This window comes from Phocoena phocoena, chromosome 7 (assembly GCF_963924675.1).
Source record: "Phocoena phocoena chromosome 7, mPhoPho1.1, whole genome shotgun sequence".
Taxonomy (NCBI): domain Eukaryota; kingdom Metazoa; phylum Chordata; class Mammalia; order Artiodactyla; family Phocoenidae; genus Phocoena; species Phocoena phocoena.
The window spans coordinates 55051109-55073437 of NC_089225.1; the positions used below are offsets into that span (position 1 = coordinate 55051109).

Genomic DNA, 22329 nt, shown 5'->3' on the forward strand with positions numbered 1-22329 from the left:
GAATTTTCAAAACAAAAAGAGTTATATAAGTGATACTGTGTTTACAAAGATTTCTCTAAAACAGGTCATAACAGTGTTTAAAATCTCAGTTTCTTGCTTAGGTAACTTGCAACCTAGTGCACTGGCGTATAGGTTGCTCAGAAGCTGGTATTTTGAAAGTGTTTATAGACCTTTGTTATAAAAATGAATGTCCTAAAAGGTGGGGGCGGGGGGTACAAGGGTGGTTCAACAACAAAAGAAGCAAGAATGTAGTGGTGTTTAGATTTATAGTTGTTAAAAATGTCATCTCAAGTCAAGTCACTGGTCTGTTTGCATTTGATACATTTTTATACTAACTAGTATTGTGAAATTATTTCATGATTAGAAAAATACCTGTGGATATTTGTATAAAAGTGTGAAATAAATTTTTTTATGAAAGTGTTCATTGCTTAGTAACACCGCATTGTATATGTGAAATTATAAATAATGTGAATTGCCTTTCTTTTTATTTCATCAAACTAAACTGTAAAGTTTTTCGTGTTTTTATTTATATGGGACACTAAGAATAATCTCACATCAGCCAAAGATATTAGCGCCCCCCCCCAAAATGCAATGTAAATGTGATGGATGGGGTTTTTTCCCCCCCTTTTGGCTCTACTGTTCAGTTGAGGATATTTTCAAAAGAAAATGATCTTAAAGGTGGTTTGTTCAAGATACCTACAAATTGGGAGATGTCTGTATGTGTTGATTCATTTGCTTCAAAGGCTTACGATGCATCATTTAGCAATGATACCATGGCATGAAGCGAAAAGTTCTTATGGCTAAGTTGCTTTCTTCTTAGAACACGCTTTGGATGTGAGAGCAGGCCAGCTGTGACACGACTCATCATACTGGTCACCAAGGACTGATTTGGCAGAATTGACAGGTCAGAAAATATTTTCTTCACCAATGGATTTCGTTTAAATTTAAGCAATTTTATGAAACTTCTCTAGCTGGATTATCACAATTTAATAAATATAAGGTATGTATATAGCGCCCAGATAATATAGCATGCCCTGGCCTGAATAAATTTCCAATCTAAAATGTATTATATGCCCAGGCTCTTAGGTAATAGTTTTCCATTGTACTTGGTGTAACGTGTTAAGTCTTAGCTTTCTTAGTTCTTGGAAGATCAGACAGATGTTATCACCCAAAGAAATGAGTGATTGGCACTCCTTAATGATTGGCCAGTGGCTGTGACCCTTTATTAGCCACAGTCCTATGGGTGTACCCAGTTTAAATCACTGCAATAATGTATAATCAACATAACTGTTAAGAGTGTCAGTAACTGTGGTTTGGCTAGGGCTATGGCATAAATGCTCTTGGCTGGAGGTCATTGGCAGTGCTTTATATGACTCCTGTGATTCTATTCGCTTCTCCCCCTCTCATAAAATACAGGGATGCCTAGGAGTGATAGTGGTATTATTACAGGGGATCCTTGGACCCGTCTGCAAACACTGACGTGTCATTGCCACAACCTCGCAGTGCGTCATGCACAGTCATGGCTTATGTTATGCCCTTGTGGTTCAGAATATTCTAGAATGTGGGGTAGATGTCGGTGGGGAATGCTTTCAGTTGTCCAGACCAGGGAAGTAAGGATAAGCTCTAGCCTTCTACCCTAAATGAAAACATCTTAATAAGCTCATCTCTAGTACCCTAGCCCACAGAAGGATAATGTGGGAAGACAGGCTGGGACTGACGGACCGTGTTGTTTTAAAGGAGGAGAGAGTGGAATGCTGTAGGTGACTGGCTTCCACATAAGTACATCCCCAGAGCTGAGAAAACAGGAATGTGGAAGGGTTGTTTGATCAGCTTGGGTAGCATGAAGTAAATGATTAAAGGCAGTTCCTCGAGACCAAAGGATGGGTGGTCCATCCTTTGGTTGGACTTCCGTGGTCCAACCACGTGCACTGAGCTTCAAAGAGTTGGAGAAACTGAACTGAAGAATGAGTTCAGAAGAGTGGCTATTGCAGAGAAGCTAGTGGGCATCTGTTCCTCCACTAGTTCCCGATTGTGGTCAAATGGCGAGTAACAGTTTTCTCTCTCTTGTACCTTAAAAAACAGGTTTTGCTGACTCTGACCCAGCTGTTACGTTGTGAGAGTGCTGTGTGCTAGTGGCTGAGGCCAGGTCTGCAGAGGTGTCACCAACAGACCCATCTAGGAGGGAAGTGTTATAAAGGGATTCCTGGTTAAATCCTCTATGGGTAAGTGAACTGTAAAACACAAGTCAGAGTGAGGAAGCTTGTCTAGCACAGTGCAAGCCACAAAGGGTAAAGCTAGCCAGGTAATGGTCGATGGCTATACTGGTATGAAGGAAAACAAGTGCGATTTTTGTAGCAGTCAGCAAAGCTTAAGTGCCTCAGTCTCTTTGCCTTGACCCTGGAGCCATCTCTCTGTCAGGCTGCCTGTGCCGGGGTCATGGAAATAAGCAGAGACATATCGTATTGGCAGAGGTTAGATAATATTTCTCACACACTATTCATCCTTCGAGAACATCCCCAAGAAATCTCAAACTACAGGGAAAGAGTGTGCTTCTTTTACTATCTCGAAGCCTAGCAGGTAAGTATTCAGTTCAACAATAACCAGTAGATAGATTTAAGTGAGATTTAAGATTCTGTTATTGTCACTGTAACAGATCCTGTGATTGTAATAGGGAGATGGTTAGGTGTGGTCTCATCATTTTTTTCCCAATTAGAAATAAAATTTCTAGCATGGTACTAGGCTCTGGGGATACACATACAAATAAGACATGGGCTCTGACCTTTTATTGGAAGCTCATCTAAAATAACAGATGGTACTGACGAACACAGGTAAATTTACATAAGTAGCAGATTAAAAATCTTGCATCAAGGTATGAACGGTTGACACATAAGGTCAGTACCTGGTCCTGCATGGGTAGAACTTGCCTCCAGAACAAACCCCATTCCTGGAAAATTGGAAGTAGTCATTCTCAATCTGGGCTGCCTATTTGAATTCCTAAGAAACATTTTTTAAAAGTCCCAGTGCCCAGACCTCATGTTAGACTGACTTTATCAGAATCTCTGAGGGTGGGACCCCAGGCATTAGTGCTATTTAAGGCTCCCCAGGTGACACAAAGTGTAGCTCAGGTTGAGAGCTGCTATAGAGGTCGTTGGACGGCCTGAATATTTACGGCAAGGGGCCCGCCCTCTATGTGGAAATGCCTTATCTCTGTGTGTGATGCTTCCAAGTAATGAGAGCTTGGAAGCTAGAGGCATATTTGCCATAAAGTAGGAGGTGATTGAACAAGAGTGAGGTTGCAGTCAGACTGCCAGGGTATGAATTAGCTTCCCCTCTTAGAAGTATAACCCCGGTGAGTGACTGACCTGTCTGTGCCCCAGTTTCTCCATTTGTAAAGTAAGATTGATATTAGTACCTATCTCGTGGATTTTTATAAGGAATAAATGAGATGATCAGAAAGTGCTCAGTAAATGTTAGATTTTTTTTTTTTTTTTTTTTTCTGCGGTACGCGGGCCTCTCACTGTTGTGGCCTCTCCCGTTGCGGAGCACAGGCTCCAGACGCGCAGGCTCAGCTGCCATGGCTCACGGGCCCAGCCGCTCCGCGGCCTGTGGGATCTTCCCGGACCGGGGCACGAACCCGTGTCCCCCGCATCGGCAGGCGGCCTCTCAACCACTGCGCCACCAGGGAAGCCCAAATGTTAGCTATTTTTATAATCACACTTGTTACGTAGATTCATAAAATGTTAAAATAGGAGGGAGGAAGCATGGAAATCTAGTTCTACTTCCTCATTTTACAGATGGGGAAACATAGTTTTAACTGTCACTGACCTTTCGTTTCCTCACTCTTCAAGGTCTATCATACCCTGTGATTTACCTGTTACAGCTATAATCTGCAAGTCCAAGTACCCGTAACTAACTAAAAAATACTGGGAGCCTAACTCTTAAACTGCTTACCAACATAGGTCATTTTGTACAACAAGAGTGACCTTACTTCTGTGTTCAGTTGTTTCAAGCCCTTAATACAATGACCAGAATGCGGGTTGGGGTGGGAGCACGCACACAAAGTCAGTCTGTAGGCATCTTGAAATTGCTATGTACTGATTCTTCTTGATTTTTTTTTTTTTTTTTTTTTTTTTTTCTGAAATGGAAGAGCGTAAAAAGAAAGGATTATTTTTTTGGGAACCCTTCCTCAGTTCTTCACCCACACTATTGATTCTTTGGTTTCCTGTAATGGGAAGGCATGTTGTAGCTTTGTTGCTTATACCTTTACTGCTATGCAGAAGAGGATGTGCTCACAGAGCCCACCTCGTGCTTGAGTTACATCACTTACATTAGACCAAGTCTGTCATTGGAAGGACAGTTGGAACAACTCCCATTTCTCCCTCGCACATGTCACAATGCATCGACTGAAAGACCTTGTTAAAGTCCAAAAAAAAAGGCACTTTTCCCTAGGAAAACTGGGGGTCTGTTTGATTCTATGGTGTCATCAAATTGCTGATGGAACAACTTCTAGGGTGCTTACCAAACTGAGAAAGCCACCCTGGTTCGGAAGTCTTAAATCAACAAGGTGGTTAAGAGCCGTCCTCATCACACTTTCACATGCCTGAGCATCACCTAGGGATCTTAAGATGCAGGTGCTGCCTCAGACAGCCTGGAAAAGAGCCTGAGAGCCAACATTTCTAACGAGCTCCAGGTGCTGCAATGCTGTTGGTCCACGGATTACACGTTGGGCAGCAAGGGTCTATGGAGCCGACCTTCATTCAAGGTTCAGGTTACTTCTCTGCCACTTCCTACTTGTGTGACCTTGGGCAAGTTTACTTACCCCCAATGGTTTAATTTCCTCATCTATAAAACGGTATATGGAGTAAACAGTATTATAACCTAGGAGGCCTCTAGGAAATAGACACCAATCTACTCACTTTATACAATTTCCAACCCCCTAACATCCTCAGACTTGTGGATAAGGAGCAATCAGGGCACATTTTAGTATTTGTTATATGTGAGTCTATAGCTTTCACTGTCTTGACAGGATAGATAACATTCGTTTTAGGCTACTCTTATGGGTCACGCCTTCAAGACACCTGCCCTGCTAGAAGCAAAATCCCGTTACAGTGAATCCCATTACAACGGAATGGGGAGCAATCCGCCAGTTCTGGTGGCTGACCCACAGAAGCAGTGATATGTTGGTCTGGTTATAGTGACTTCTCTAAATCAGTAACAAAACAAAAAGACTGAAGTAAGGGTCAGGCTAACTCTAAGAGTTAAGTTTTTGAATTTGACATTTCCTTTCTCAAGCAGCAACAATTCTTCAGTTTCCCTTTGCCTGTTGCCACCACAAACAACCCAACTACTCCTGCCAGAAAACAAATGAATAAGATGCCTAAGCCCATTGTGGTAGATACCTATGGATTGGCTTGCCCAACCTCTATTCCACCCTTCTTCTAGTTAGAAGGGCTGGAAAGCTAAAAATACTTTTCCAGACTCCCTTACAGCTAGGGATTTTGCACGTAAATTAGAGTCTATGAATTATATATTCCTTCATTTGAGATCTGCAAGGTGGACTCAGTGGGTGTTTCTACAGGCAGACACGGTTGTGGAGGTTCAGTGTTGTCTTCTAGCTTTAAGTATCAGGAAGGATTGACTGGTGGTGGTCTCTTTTCTGCTGTTTTCGACCGTGGATTGAAGCTACAAGTATTTGTCTTCTCCTCAATTTCCAGAAATCCCCAGATGGGTCATCGTTCTAGAAATTATCCTCAGAGGCCCAGGCTAGAGCCTACTTTAGTCTATTTTGTATACATGTAATTTCCTGGATCAATTCCCTTCATGCCAGCACTATCTAGAATGATTTCTATTTTTATGCCCTGAATTCCGACTGATATGGTCACTCACCCAAAGAAAATGGTAAAAGATCTAGGAAATTAAAAGAAAATACATAGAGGGGATGTAACTGCCTTCTTCTAGCTAATGCTGGATTGAAAATACTTTTATTCCTTTTAAGATCAACCTGATTCTCCAAGATATACATCACATCAAGGTGAATCTTGTTTCTTTTTTCTAAATCTCCTCTAAAAGAGGGTAGAAATGTGTATGCACATTATCTGACCTAAGTAATCTGGAAATGAAGGGAATAAAAATAGAGAAAAAAATCATTATTCTGTGAGAGAATGTCACATTTCATGGACTGAATGTCTCCATTAAATCGCAGTGTTTCATAAGAAAACACAATACCAGTCTGCAGAACATGGAAATAATGTGTTGTTTCTTTACCTGCCCAGCATCCCTTCAGATGAAAGAATCTGCTGTTTCCCTTTCTTCTAATTCAGTCCCTGATGTTGGATAGGTATAGGTGTGTGTGTACCACCACCTCTCCACACCTACTTCCAGTTTCCAGGGCTGGAAACATGGCCCCAGCCTGGCCAGAGTCAATCCTAGTGTTTTTCTAGAGCAATGAGGGGTGCTCACTACTGAGCTTTTGCCCATCAGGGACTAAAGCCTGCTGCTACTCTGTCCATCTCCAAAATAATGCAGGGAGTCAGCCTTGTGAAGCTTCACAAGAAACCCAACACCAAGAATAGCAGAGCTGAAATATGGGAGGAAGAAAGAGGAAGAGAAGGGCAGGACACACTGATGCTTTGGATGTACCACTTGAAGAGTTTTTCAGTGACTTGAGAAAAAAATGGTCTTTTATTTAAGGAAGTTTGAACTAGGTTTTCTGTACTTGAGTCTGCAAGAGTCCTGCTTAATACAAAGTAAAATCCGTCAACCCTAACGCATCTCTAGAAGGATTATCAAAAGAAGACGTGGTTATTCTGAATTTCCTTTCCTTAGATGGTTTATCCAGTGAGCTTCTCCCACCTTTCCCTTTAGCTTCAAGCACACTATACCTCCTGCTTCACACACACACAAAATGCAAATTATTGTATAAGGATTTTCTCAATTTCCTGACTAGATTTGAGCCCTGGTCTGATTTAACACACAATGTTCTCTCCACTAGGCTATACGGCCTCAGCATTCTCTGTTAAAATAACTGCTTCATTGGTCAGTGCCTATGCCACAGAAAGAGAAATGGCTGTAATCATTAGTAAGAGTGAGCAACTTAGCCAAGGTGACACATTTAGAAAGTGGCGGAGCCTTGATTCCAGCCCAGGTCTGCCCATATCAATTCCACACATTTCTTAAACATACTGATAACGCATCCCAATCAAAGATGTGTCCCTCCTCCCATCTAAGGCAACGCTTCCAGTCCTCCAGGACCCTATTCAGGCACTTAAGCTCTCCCTCTTCTTTATATCCAGCTTGCTTCATAAGCTCCTCACCTCCAGCAGTTAGACATACTCAAGACTTTCCCATTGTAAAATATATAAATAAACCAACTCCACAGTGGTCCTTCCCAATGACTGTATTTATTTACAAGTAGAGTTATTATTTATAAGTAGAGTTATCATCTCTACTTCCTCATCACTGTTCTCATGAAGCCACTTGTTCCAAAGCCACCACCAACTTTTTGGTTATTAAGTCTAAAGCATACTTCTCAGTTCTCATTTTACTTGACTGCTGGAGGATATTTAACAATATCGAATGCTCCCTTATTTTTGAAAGCGCTTTTTCTTTGGCTTCCACTATTGTCATGCCTTAAATATTTTTGCTGTGAGGGATTGTCTCTGGCTTCCTGTACCCTCCCCAGGTGATCTCAATTCCAATTACCAGTTGCATTAGAGACAGTTTGTCTCCTGATATTCCTCCTAGTAAGAATTTCAAAAGGTCGCCAATGACAATGCTTTCTTATCCCTTAAGATTTTATCTTAGTAACAGCTCTAGGTACATTTAGACAGATTTTAATCAGATTCCTTGTACATATAATAGGAAAAAGTAAGCGAAATTAAGATTCTCCAAGAACTTCTTTATATTATAACCTTCTTTATAATATAACCTTTATTATAATATAACCTTATAACCTTTATAATATAACCTTCTTTATATTAACCTTTAGCTCAGAATAATGTCTTTTCTAAAAAATACTATTGTGATGCAGCATTTGTTTTTGTTTTTTGTTTGTGGTAGGCGGGCCTCTCACTGTTGTGGCCTCTCCCGTTGCGGAGCGCAGGCTCAGCGGCCATGGCTCACGGGCCCGGCCGCTCCGCGGCCTGTGGGATCTTCCCGGACCGGGGCACGAACCCGTGTCCCCTGCACCGGCAGGCGGCCTCTCAACCACTGCGCCACCAGGGAAGCCCCGCAGCATTTCTTAAGAGGGCGCTTCAGTGTTCAGGATTTTCTTCCAGACAGCTGATACCCAGTCTGCAAGTTTTGATGATCAGAAACATAGGCAATGTCAACACCTGTTCTGATGGGAATTGTAAGACCTTATTGATTTGTGAAGTGTTAAAATGTGAAAAAAAAAAAAAATCTAAGTATCAGTGAAATATGGCAACTCACATTGTTCTGAAGAGGACATGGCTGTAGATCCAAGCTTTTTACAGAATCTTAAGTTATAGTTTCCTAACAGACAGTGGGGGCACCTCCACAGGCAGAACAAATGGAAAAGGACCTTTTGAAAAAGCCTTTCAGTTGATCTCCTGAGAGTGGAGGAGGGGGTTGGACAGGACAGTGTCCAGGAAGCAAAAGACTCGCGCCTCGGCCTTAACTCTGTGCCTTGCCCGCGGTTATTTGCAAGTTGAGGTGATGACTGTAGCCAGCTATGTGTTTTGAGGGAATCATAGCAATCATAATCCAAAGTCTCACCTAATGACTTTTTCACTGAATTATGAATGAATGAAGGCCAACAAGCTTAGGGATTTTCTGTTTTGTTTCTTGCAGTAGCAATGATTGGATTTTTTGAGGCTCATGATGGGAGGAGTCACATTAACATATTTTTTTTTTTAGGGCCTCTGAAGGTCCTAATCTCAGCCTCCATACAACACACACACACACACACACACACACACACACACACACACTCGTTTATTATTGTTATAGCCTGTAGCACTCTCTGAGATAATCTTATATATTTATTCTCTGTCTCTTCCCCTTATCATGGAAGCCCCATGACAGCAGGGACCTGGATGTCTTGTACAATGCTGTATCCCCAGAACTTAAACTAGTTCCTGCCCAGGACACAGCATGTCTAAAGAAACATTTACAGAATGAGTGAACCCCAGAACTAGGCAGCTAGAAACCTAAGAAGGAAAGAAATGAAAGAAATAAAGGGAAATTGGTGGTGAAACTAGAAATTTGGACGCCCTCCCCCCCAACAAAATTTTAAAGGGAACAACTTGAACTGTGCTGATGGCATATATAATTCAGACATCAGCAGACTTCTTGCCCCCAGAATTGGCTCAAATGGCAAATTCCAGTTTGTCCAGGTCCAGAGTTCTGTCAGGTCTGTAAACTCTTAGGGGTTTTCGACCTCTGAGTCCCCTTCAACCCGACCACTGCTTAGGCTCCTCAAGTGCAAATGCTGCCCCCAATTCTCATGCAAAATTCACCCCTTCCACCAATTTGCACAAAGGCACCAAAGACCCAGTCTCAACCATCTTTTTCTTTTTCTAGTGAGCTTTACTGAGGGTTCAGGGAGCGCTCTCATTGTGAAACAGCCTTTGCAAATGCCACCTCCCCTCCTCCTGAGCTCTGCAGAGTGGATTCCTCTCCTAGCTTCCTGCAGGGCTGTTGTGTTACTCGTTCCCTGGGGATCTCCCTCTCAACTCCAGCAGCCTATCAAATACCTACGCCAGATAAATACGGGGATTTCTCTAAAACAAGTCCTGGTGAACAGGATGGCCTCCACATCACTGCACAGGTTATCACTTGAATGACGGTCCTTCTTAAAGAAAGAAGGCAAATGTAGGTAGGGGAAAATCATGCCTAATGCATGAAATACCATGCATTAATCAGAGCACAGCTTCTTAGGGTGTCTGATTCTGACTCACTGACTTTGAGCTATTTATAACTATGTAAATTGTAGGTAACTGATAATGCAAATAATTCTTGCCTATATCCATGCAAATACGTTCTGTCTGGTGGAGGTGGAGGTGGAGGGTTCCGGACTCCTAAGGGGAAAAGCCAGTTTTACAGCCCTTTACAAATTCGTTTCTGTAATCCTATTTTTTGGCTTCTCCTTTGAACTGGTTGTAATACTTCTTCTGATTCCCTCATTTAATGAATGTGTTAATTAAAATTTGGGTGTGTTCATTTTATTTTTTCAGCTTTATTGAAGTATAATTGATAAAATCATAAGATGTTAAACGTACACAATGCGATGATGTGTTCATTTTGTAGTTGCATGAAAATCATGCTTTTTATCTTTTGTTTGAAAGTTACCTTTGTAAAGCATCAGGGTTCTGGGACAGGAAATGGTAGCGTTACCCAAAGGGGAAACAGAAGAGTGTGTGAAGGGACTCTTTACAGAGGTGTGGGCAGAGTAAAGAGACAGGGATCGTGAAGCACCCCCAATTAACAGGAGAAGGAAACTGGTACCACCTCTAGGGCTCACTGGGCATGGGGAGGGAGCTGTGGCCACACTTAAGAGGGACGCAAATAATGGCCCAGCAGGAAGGGGCAGGAGAATAAATAGTCATAACTTTCCTCTTATCCTCTGAGCCCCATGAAGCCAGAGGGTAAAGGAGACAGGGTGAACATAGTCCAGCTTGTTTCCATGATTTTCAGTCAAATCAGTCCAACAAGAATCATAAAATCTCAGTGAATTTAGAGAATCCCGCCCAAGTCTGCTATACAGGTTTTTATAGAGCCTTACATTACAGTTATACTTTATATGTACATAGTTAAATAATATAGCCCTTTGGTAAAAGTTCGTAAAAGAGATACCACCCTTTGATCACTTTCTACCTTTGATCCCGTATCTTACAGTCTTATGCTTATATTGCTCCCTCTAAAATATTTTTACTATAGTCTTAACAACCGTCATGTTAACAGATACCTGAAAAAAATCTAATGCTCTCTCCAGTTTCTGGACCCTAAGCCTCTGACCAAGAAGTGAAAAGTTGATGTAATTTTAAATCTATTTTTATATACTCATTCTCTGTATATTGGGTGGAAGCTTGGTGAATATACTTTGGAGAAAAGAAAAGCTGGATTGGTTTCTGAGTGAAAGAACCTTGATATGATAAATCTCCAGCTTTCTGCCCGGCCTCTGTGCGTTCACACAAGTTAATGTTCAGCTGAGCACCTCGACATGCTCGGGTGGAAAACAGCACAGTTGCAAATCAGGGCTGAGGAAGCTGAATAAAACTGTGCATGATAGTGTGAGAAGAATTTAGAGCTCAAGGAGTGATCTGGAAGGAAGGGGAGAAGGAGGAAGGCAAAACGACTGGAGGCTGCGGCAGAATCACAGAGTAGTTGAGGGACTATTTTAAGGATGGCTAATATTCCATTGTAAATTGTTTTCTACCAAATCTTTGGTAAAGTTGGCTTCATGCAAAACATGTATGTGAGTGGTTCTGATCAAACCGTAATAAGGAAATAACTTTAAAAAACCACCAGTAATGATAAAAAAAAAAAAAATAGAGGGCATTTGAGTGTTTAGTATGTCCTGGGCATTGTGCTAACACAGATGGCTAAACTATCTATGTTACAGTCACCCCCAGTGAGACAGATATTATACCCCCTTTTTAGGTAAGGAGGCTGAGGCTCAGAGAGGTTAAGTAACTCACCCAAGGCCACATAGCCAGTTCACGAAAGAGCCAGGATTTGACACCAGAATCCAGTCTCTTTTCATAGCACCACATTGCTTCCTAATCATCCTCCCCACAGTGTCCTTAGAATGCTGTCCTCCAGACTCTAACAGTCATTGACAAGAACCCCCTCCTCCTCTAAGGTTGCCCATTTCACAGTCAAAGGGCTGTAACCAAAGTTTTTCCACGTGTGAGTCAGATCTGGCTCCCTACAGTTTCCACCCACAAGTCTTCCATCTGCTGCCTGGGCCACTCAGAACAAACCTAATCTTTCTTTTATGGAGCAGGCTAATATTTGAAGACAACGTGTAAAATTCTTCTACCATGTTGGACTTTGCATTATATGCTTTGTAAAAGCAGGCATATGTGAAAGGGATCCTATCTGAATTGCCCATGGCTTTATTCCCAGCCACCTAGAGCATGACCTGGTACCTAGGCATTCAACAAATATTCATAGAATGGATGAAGGAAGGCCACATTTGGAGGGTACAGAGTATGGCTGATGGGGCAGCAAACATATAAAAGAGATACCACCCTCTGATTACTTTCTCTACATATCTCATAGTCATGTTCATACTGCTTCCTCTAAGATATTGTCACCAAAATCATAACAACAACCATTTTAACAGATACCTGAAAGAATTATTAGAGGCACCACTTTTGGAAAATATGTTTGCTGCTTCCACCCCATCCCTTCAACCACCTACACTTGTTTCCAAGTGGTCAATGTTCTCCCTCAAGCTAAACCTGTGGGATAATGAAAGCAAGGGCAGTCAACAGATCCCTTAAACTATAACTTGCTTAATCAATCATATGTAACCTGCCTTCACTGATCAAACCTACCTTAACTAATCCTACAGATTGTACACCCTTCAAGCTTCACATAGCTTAGACAATATATCCCAAGACTCCTTTAACCGCCCCCTATAGATAACAGATAACACCTCTGACGTATGGATCACTATAGTAACGGTTTCAAAAGTTGTTTTTCAGGAACATGGAGCTAGTCTTGCCCAGTTCATATTGGTCGAGACCACCAACTATTCAACTGGGCCTTCTGCAGTGTTGGATAGATGACCTTTTGACATCAGAAGGCCAAAACACTCCACCCTCAGATCACACTAACCCCTCCATTTTCTGAACAAGCATCCCATGAAAAAGCACGTAGCTCAGTTGCGCATGCACAGAACACGGGTTACTTCACCACCTTACCTCCATTCACCTTTCCCCAGGCCTCAGACCATCCTTCTTTTTTTTTTGCGGTACGTGGGCCTCTCACCAATGTGGCCTCTCCCGTTGCGGAGCACAGGCTCCGGACGTGCAGGCTCAGCGGCCACGGCTCACGGGCCCAGCCACTCCGCGGCATGTGGGATCTTCCCGGACCAAGGCACGAACCCGTGTCCCCTGCATCGGCAGGCGGACTCTCAACCACTGCACCACCAGGGAAGCCCCATTCTTTTTTTAAAAATAAATTTATTTATTTATTTATGGCTGCGTTGGGTCTTTGTTACTGCGTACGGGCTTTCTCTAGTGGAGAGTGGGGGCTATTCTTCATTGCGGTGCATGGACTCATTGCGGTGGCTTCTCTTGATGCAGAGCATGGGCTCTAGGCGCACTGGCTTCGGTAGTTGTGGCTCGTGGGCTCTAGAGCACAAACTCAGTAGTTGTGGCGCACGGGCTTAGTTGCTCCGCGTTATGTGGGATCTTCCCGGACCAGGGATTGAACCCGTGACCCCTGCATTGGCAGGCGGATTCTTAACCACTGTGCCACCAGGGAAGTCCTCATCTCATTCTTTATACATATACTTTTATACAACTCAAGAACTGACCATATGGAGAAATGAATTATTCTATACCAGTAACTGCTGGATATATATACACATATATACGTACATATATACATATATGTATGTATACATATATATAGTATATCTATACATATAAATATATACATATAAAATTTTTATTGTATAATTATACAATAAAATTGATAAACTACACACCCATGGAAAAGTATTTTTGTTGCATCTAGGACATTATAAAGAACTGTGATTCGATAATATGGGGAAGTAGCAGTGGAGAGAAGGGACAGTGGTAATTTTCACTGTGACTCAGCCTTTGCAACTCTGAGGGATTGAATCAAAATTAGAAATTCTCTAGTCTTGTATTATTACATTTAGTCTTATATTATATTTAGAAACCTGGAAAGGATGGGGCAACCAAACTGTGACGCTAAGAGGACAGAGAGAAGGGCAATCGGAGTGGAGGGAGCCTTTTTTAATACACTGCTGCCCAGGCCGAGAATGCCTGTAGATAACGCTTCAAGTTGGGCTGCCAATTCTCTTCTCCTGGGACGGCCGGTCGTTGTGCTATTATTTAGGGCCACACTCTGCAGTGATCACCATTCGTACTTTTGTCCCACTGTTTGGCAACGGTCTGCTCCTGAAACTCTTTGGGTCTCAGTTTCCTCCCCTGTAAAATATTGGGCTTGCATCACAGAGGAGGGTTTCTGGAACACGCTCACAGCAGGACACCGTGGCGCCTGGAAGCGGAGCCCTTGAGCCAGGCCCCGCCCTTGAGCCTTTCGGCTGAGGCTGGAATGGCTGGGGAAGCAGGAAGGTGGGTTTTGTTCCCAAAGGGCGTGGCAGGGCGCACTACACAGCGCCGGGCCTCCAGGCGCACGCGCCCGCCCTGCCGCTCTCCGGGCCCCGCCCCGCGGCGCGTGGGGCCGGACTCTGATTCGGGGGCGGCCCGGCGCGCGCTCCCCGCCTCCTCCCCCCCAGGGCCCCGCCCAGCGGCGGAGGAGGGGCCGGGCTCCGGCGAAGGGGGCGGTGGCCGCGGCGGTGACAGCGGCTCCCCGCCCCCGAGGCCGCCACGTCCCTCACGTACCACCCGGACGAGTTGCGGAGCGGGGACCTGGCGCCCGGGGCTCCGGCTCCTCCGGCGGGGCTCAGTATGAGGCTGGCGCGGCTGCTGCGCGGAGCCGCCTCGGCCGGTCCTAGCCCCGGGCTGCGCGCCGCCCTCCCCAGCGTCAGCCGCAGCCTCACCTCGGACTCGGGCTCCGGCCCGGCGCCTGAACGCGGCGTTCCGGGCCAAGTGGACTTCTACGCGCGCTTCTCACCGTCCCCGCTCTCCATGAAGCAGTTCCTGGACTTCGGTGAGTGCGGCCCGGACCTCGGGCCTTCCTGCGCAGCCCCAGCCGGGAGCTGCGGCCGCTGACCCCGGCCGGGCCCGGCCCGCGCGGACGCCCTCTTGTTTTCTGAGCGCCCCACTCAACGTCTCTCCCCGGGCGCCTTAGGCGCCTCCTTCCTTCCTCGCGGATGGATCTTTCTGCTCAGGTGCAGGGGCAGGCGAGATAACTGGAAGCGTGTGGGGTTTTTTTTGCCGTGTATTGTTGAAAAACAAACCCGGGGCCGAGGGCGGAATGACCCGTCGCTTTTCAGCGCCCGTGTGCACCTCCGCGCTCGCAGCCTGGCCGTTTCGGAAGAGCGCAGCTCCGGTGGGAAGCGAGTGTGCTGACACCTCTGGGAGTCGCGTTGGGATTCTGCAGAGTGCTGATAAATGCTTAGTTTTGCATATGATGATTGCATAAAAGTGGCGTGCTGATAGGGGAAGCAGGTTATAACTGGCCCAGTGTTTCAGAGAATGTTTTCCTTGCCACTGGCTTAGGAGTTTCCACCAATGGCACATTCATTTCGTCAACAACAAACTCTGGAGCACGTGTAAAGTGCGTGAGTACAATATGATGTGGGGTTTGTTTACCAAAGTGACTATCGACTTTCGCCTTCCTCGGATGGGTGCTTCCTGGTTTTCTCTAGAAAGGCTGCAGAGGAATTTCAAAGTCAGGCATTTAACTTTGCCTTCTCATATGGGGGCGCTAAGGGGAAACGGGGGAAACTAATAAAGTCAAAACTTGGAGTAGGCAAAGTTATCTTCAGCATTTTGAGTGCTGTTTGGTCACTAACGGATCACTAGTGGCTTGAAAGATACCACCATGGTATATTTTGGTATTTTGAACTTGTGGTTTACAGTGGCAATTTTGTTTGGCTCGGATTTCTTGGTTTTTGTTTTTACTTTAAAATGACTGTAGTGTGATTAAGGGGTGAATTTGGCCTTGTTCCCAAGTATGCCATTAAACTTTCACAGGAAAATGTTTTAATACAATAATTCCTGCTATTGACAATCTAGTTTTTGCTAAGGATGTCTCTTGCTAAAACAGCAAGATTAAATCAGTGAGTTTAAAATGCATTACTGAAATAACAGGGCTTTTTAGTTTAACTTAAATGAAACTGCTTGCCAAAGGAGATTCTACAGCTGTTCTGCTTAGCATCTTGAGATAGGAGTGGAGGAGGAAGCAGGTTGCTTTCCAGGAATCAAACAATTGAATAGGACCTGCTGGGGGAGAAGCTTGAAGATGATTGCTGAACAGGCATTGGTATTTTTTGCTTTGTTGCCTGAAAGATTCTTCTACATTTACTCTTTGCTTATGGCAATTAGTGTAGTAGTTCTGCGTGGAATCAATGCATCTTCCTGTGAACATGTCAAAATTTCCACTGTTTCTTAGAGAGGTTCTTCTCATAAACCTAGAGTTAAGAAACAGATTTTTTTAATGATAGCAACAACAAGTTACATAGGATAGGTTTTTGCAGGTCCTACGTTAATTAGACCCTGTGACTTGCTTAGGCTTGCTTATGGGAGATGTGAGTAATGGAGATAAGAAAGTATCCTCATTGCTGCTGTACAGTGTGGTTGGAAGGGTAGGAGTTGGAAGGTCATTCAGGGTATCTTGTCCCTTGCCTCCTCTTCCTTGCCCTGTCATATGGTGATGCTACCACTTGCCAAATAACTCCCTCTGTGTTTCTCCCTGCCTTATGGCCTCCACTTACTGCTCTTCCCACTCTTTGGTTTCAGGATCTGTGAATGCTTGTGAAAAGACCTCATTTATGTTTCTGCGGCAAGAGTTGCCTGTGAGATTGGCAAATATAATGAAAGAAATAAGTCTTCTTCCAGATAATCTTCTCAGGACACCATCAGTTCAATTGGTGCAAAGCTGGTAAGATTCCCTGTCTTGAGTTTGCAATTTCCATAGAGTTGTAGACTTTACCCGAAGTTAAAGCAAATACTTTTTTACTCTTCAGTGGAATCTTAAGGTAGTGGCAGCAAACCTCCTCCTTTGTTTGGATGTATCTGGGTTTATCCCCTGAATCCTGGACTGTACTACTTTTTGGTTTTGAAAAAAACAATCAGAACTGCACAGAAATACAAACACTATATTTCAGATTTGTGTTATTAAATCTGCAGGGATGTTATTTTATAATGTAATAAAAATATCTACTGTATGGTGATAGTTAGGGATTTATGTACATTACCTTTAATCCCTTCAATAACCCTGCCCAGTAGGCATGATTACCTCCATTTTATAGATGAGAAAACTGAGGCACCTACAGATTAAGTCCTTTGTCCGAGGCAGTACCAGTCCTGGTGGAGCTGGGATTCAAACTCAGATTTGTTTGTTTCTACTGCCCCATGCTGTGGTTAGATTAATAAAATGTATTAAAGGGTATAAATATTTTTTATAAACTGAATTTATTTTATTGAAGTATATTTTTATAAATCACAAAAGTTAAAATCTTTATTCTACCATTTAAAGACAATTAGAAGTTATTAGAATTGTGTAGAAACTATGATCTCTCCTTTAAAAAATGACAGTAGAGGTATTAAAAGTGTGCACACATATGTGGCCACCTGTGTACAGCCTTTCTTGTTAATGTTATTAAAAGTGTTATTCTCTTAAGCACTATAGATTTCAAACAAAAGAGTTTGCCAGATTTCAGTCTTAAATGGAAAAAATTGAGCTGCAAGACATTTCCCAATTATGATTTGTGGAGATCCTAGCTTTCCTGTTGTAGGCATTATAGTTTTGGAAGAAGCTGATCTAATGTCAGTTTTTTAAAATAAGTGAAAGAAGTATGACTGCTACATAAATGATAATTAGATGCCATGTAGTCCAAGAATGTAACAGAAATGTGGTTTAAGTAAGAGGAACTCTGATGGAAGGGGGACATACAATTTTCTATGGAGGCTTATTCCTGTTTTGTTTTGTTTTGTTTTTAATTCATTAAAAATAGAATATGCTGCATTTTGAAATCTTATCTGTGCCTAACACATTGTAAGTCTTGATAATTTGATGCCAAAAACTCGGCCTCTGTGCACTGGTGCCGAATCAAATCTTGAAGACAAGAGTTTTGGGAGAAGTAGGAAAGAATAGCTTATTGCTTTGCCAGGCAAAGTGGGACACAGTGGGCTCATGCCCTGAAAAACTGTGTCCCAACCCACGGAGATTTGGTGATTATAGCAGTGGTTCAAGGGCAGGGTTTGCTGATAAGGACCAGGGTGTGTGCAGGGCCTGCAGTCCTTTCATCTGGCCTCAGGTGGTCTCCCGATGAGCTTCCTGAGGTTATCAAACTGTGACCTTCTCTGGATTAAAGAATGCTAACATATTCCATTTGTTGGGGGTTTTAGTTCTGTAAAAAAGCTCAAAGATATTGTTATGTATCTCACTTGAGGTGGAACCAGGACCTGCCCCAAGGCTGCACTGTTGTTTCTTGGCTGCTCCTGCCTTGTCTCTGCATCCCCTCCCTTCCCTGATTACCAACTGTTTGGACCTGCCCTTTGGAACTCAGGGAAGGTTGTGGAGGCTGGAGTCTATTCCCTACAAACAAGAAACAGGGGACATGGAAAGGCTTCCATGCCCAGGAGCCCCACAGGGTCCTGCTTGGTTTCAGTATCTCTTGAATAAAGAGCGTAATTGTTCTTGCCAATAAAGAGAAAAGTAAGTGTTAAGTCGTAACAGTAGACATCAGAATCACTTGACTTTGGAATGTATTGGCATGCAGTAAGGCATATTGCTTGTCAGAAACAACTTTCCAAACCAACATGTGGATTTACAGATTTTTAAAACACTTTCATTGCCCCTGGGTGCCTGCTAAGTTATGGCAGTTTTAGATCAAGCCAAAGCAGACCTTACACTACTGATGGTCATTGAATGGTAGGTGTTTTGGCTCTGGCGCTGCACTGCCACTGTGCTCCTCAGCATGACCTTCAGAGAGTCATCTGGCTTCCCTCATTTTGTTCCTTTACCAGGTGATTTGCTCCCTTGAATTGTTAGGTAAATTAAAAACCTGCATTTTCATGACTTTTGTGTTTTTGTTCAGTTGTTTAAAAGAACCGCATGTTAGATTGTAAACTTTCAATAAACATCTGTTGACTGGACACAAACATCTAAAATTAAGTTTTTAAAGCAGAGGCATTTAAGTTAGACTCTTAGACCAAGGTAGGCTGACATCCACATTTTACTGAGACTAAGACAAGTAAGTCATTTGCCCAATATCACATAACTATTGGTGACAGACTCAGTTCTCATAAGTCAGTATTTATACTGTAAGGTACAGTGGTAATTTTAAGAAATTTAAAAACTATCTTAGAGTATAGAACTTTAAAAAAAAGAGTAGTAGGAAATCTTAAAATTCTTAAATCAAATTTAACCTAAGCTTTTAGGAGAAAACATGTACCTTCTTCTAATTATTGTCAGGCACTTTGCTTGAACGTGAATGGGTATAAAAATCCTACTTCAACCATAATTTGTTAAAAATTAATTAAAAATTAAGAAATGTTAAAAATGCCTTTTGAACATTTTCACAATATTAAAGTTTCAAAATGTAAAAGAACAGCTTTACTAGGGGTTGATTTGCATTTTAGGTATATCCAGAGTCTTCAGGAGCTTCTTGATTTTAAGGACAAAAGTGCTGAAGATGCTAAAACTGTTTATGAGTAAGTACACAGTTTTGACCCTATTCTGAACAGAATTTTTATACTGTTTGAACATCATATAAAAAATGTAAAGGTATTGAGCTTATACCTGCTGTTGGGTCACTTTAGGAAAATTGATTAACTTTTAGTTTCCTACTGCTCTAGAACATATGGTGGTATATGTGTCTATAGCAGCCCATACAGGCCAATCAGGTAACATAAGTTCGTAAATTGGGCTGGGCATAAGAAAATCTTCATGTTCCTCTTAACTCTAGTGTAAAGAAAGATATAATTCAAATGGGATGACCAATATGGAAATGTAGATGTGGCCTCAGTACCACTTGGATGATAGGGGGCTGGTGAGGACTCTTGACCTGGAGAGTGCATGCTTCTAAAGGACAGCCATCTCAGCTCCGCTGATCATTGCTGAGCAGAAACACTGCCCAGATCATCTGATCTGTGTGTGTGTGTGTGTGTGTAAGAAAAACTGCAAGTCTAGTTTTTTTTTAAAGTAAAATCTCCTAATTTTGAAAGATTGGAAACTAATTAAATTTTTAACAAACACTGAAGGCCTACAAAAACTTGTCTGTGGGTCTCTAGTTTATGACCAGTGGTCTTTGAGACAGTGTAAGTAATGTGACCTGTTTAATAATCAACATACCAGGACTAATAAGCCCCATAGTCCCCTAAGGCAAGTTACCTGCTTATTCCAGTGAATGTTGCTCAGAACTTAAAGGCTACCTCTTTTGTTGTCCTTCGAGTGCATTACACATTTTTTATTTACTGTCTTTAAAGGTGATAGCAACATTTCACTTTTTAAACATGATTTTGGTCTGAAAATAACATCAGGAATTTTACTCTGTGTCTAGGTATGCAGCATAGTTTACACAGATGATGTCATTTAATCTTTAAAATAACTCTACTGAGGTAATACTATCTGTGCACAAAGAGGTTAAGTAACATAAGATAGCATTAAGGTCACAGAGATAGCAAATGGATTTGGACCCACTCAGTCTTACTTAAAAGTAAACATTATGCTGTAGAACCTTCTGGGAAAAGTTATTCAGAGCTGAATTTTAAAAAATAAGGTGAGCAGCCAGGCAGAATACTGCAGGTTTTGGTTTTGACAAGATAGAGAGATGTGAAATAAATGATTAAGGAGTGACTAGAAATGATGAGTTGATTGTTGTTTTTGAGGAGTTTTGTTGTTTGTATTTTGGATTAACAGTTTGGTTTCAAAACTAATTACAAGCTAGGAATTCCAGAAATGTTTTGAGTAGTGAGAGCATCATTGGAATAGGTTAATAGCATTCAAGATGATGACTTTGAATGAGAAAGCACTCATTCGGAAGTGTAAATTCTTACGGGTATATTACAAGATGGATTTTGTTACTTCATAACTAAGACTTCTTTCCTCTTTTATTTAGTTCTTTAAATTAACCATGCAATAATGTCTTCCGAATGATAGAAATGGGAAGCCTGGATGGCTTGAAGATTTTTCTTTGAACACAACATTTACCTTTTCTTCTCCCATTTTTTTTTAAACTCATTGGATGAATGGACTTAGAATTCTTTTCTACTTATCTAAGTGGCCCTTTCTGTTTTTGAACCTGGGGAATAGTTCCAAAATAGACAGCCTTTATTGGCTCATTCATCTTCATTCCTTACAGAGCATGTGTTCCCTAGAAGCAAGTGCTCTGTCTTCCCTTATGCTGAATGTCCCTGGATCCATCCTCATAGCAAGTGCTCAGATAATCTTAGTTAATAATGGTTAAAGAAAACCCTTCACATTTGTAGGATTGTGTTTTGTGGCCGTGTTACTTTCAGGAGTTCCCAGAAAATAATTACATCTCACAAGTTCTATTTTGGAATTTCTTAACATCTCCATAGATGTGGTATATTTTATCATCTGAAATATATTTAAATAAGTGTAAGAAAACATGCACCGATGCTTATTTTACTGAATTAGGGCTTCCTTGCCTAGTATTATTGAGTAAACTTAGATTTTAGTATCCCATTCACTTGCCAAAATATTTGGCTGTTTTAACAGACGGGTTTGTTTAGCTTTACAGATACTGTGATACGGATCAGGAACCGACACAATGACGTGATTCCCACGATGGCTCAGGGTGTGATTGAATACAAGGAGAGCTTCGGGGTGGATCCTGTCACCAGCCAGAATGTTCAGTACTTTTTGGATCGTTTCTACATGAGTCGCATTTCAATTAGAATGTTACTCAATCAGCACTGTAAGTGTCTGCAAGTCAAGAGAAGAAGCTAAATAAGATGTGTTGGTGTATTTTAAATTTATTTAGAAAACTTCCTTTTAGGGAGAACATTTAATTTTACTTTTTCACGTATTAAGAAAAGCAAATAGACTGCCGTACAAAGGAGCTTTTTTTAAATTGAGTTTTTATGTTTAACATTATGTAAAATACTATGTTTATGTTTAAGGAAAATACTTGTTCTACTGTTTGCTACCCATTAGAGAAACAGTATTCAAATCTGGACAGGGGCATTAGGTATTTTAGCTTATTTTATTTGTTTTTTATTTTTTGATAGCTTTATTATTTGGTGGAAAAGGCAAAGGAAGCCTGTCTCATCGAAAACACATTGGAAGCATAAATCCAAACTGCAATGTGGTTGAAGTTATTAAAGGTAAGTACCTTTCTCCTTTCAGAAAAAATGAAAAAATCAAAATTGAGTATTATTTCTTGCTATTAAAATAATTATTTATATTATGAGATAAAATGTTAGGAGTGAACGTATGGGTTTGAATATAACTTTATAATGCTAACTGTGCACTATGAATAGGACGAATGTTTTGTTGATACAGTGT

General features: G+C 42.0%; 1 protein-coding gene across 1 annotated transcript in view; it reads left to right on the plus strand.

Annotated features, from left to right (window-relative positions):
• Positions 1–14575: 14575 nt before the first annotated feature.
• The window catches only part of PDK1 (pyruvate dehydrogenase kinase 1), a 35486-nt gene continuing 27732 nt past the window's right edge, over positions 14576–22329 (plus strand). Inside the window, exons 1-5 of the mRNA XM_065880032.1 lie at positions 14576–14838; positions 16593–16734; positions 19440–19511; positions 21555–21739; positions 22053–22148. Of these exons, the coding sequence (XP_065736104.1) occupies positions 14637–14838; positions 16593–16734; positions 19440–19511; positions 21555–21739; positions 22053–22148 (697 nt within the window). The 5' untranslated portion in view covers positions 14576–14636. The remainder of the gene's footprint in view (positions 14839–16592; positions 16735–19439; positions 19512–21554; positions 21740–22052; positions 22149–22329) is intronic.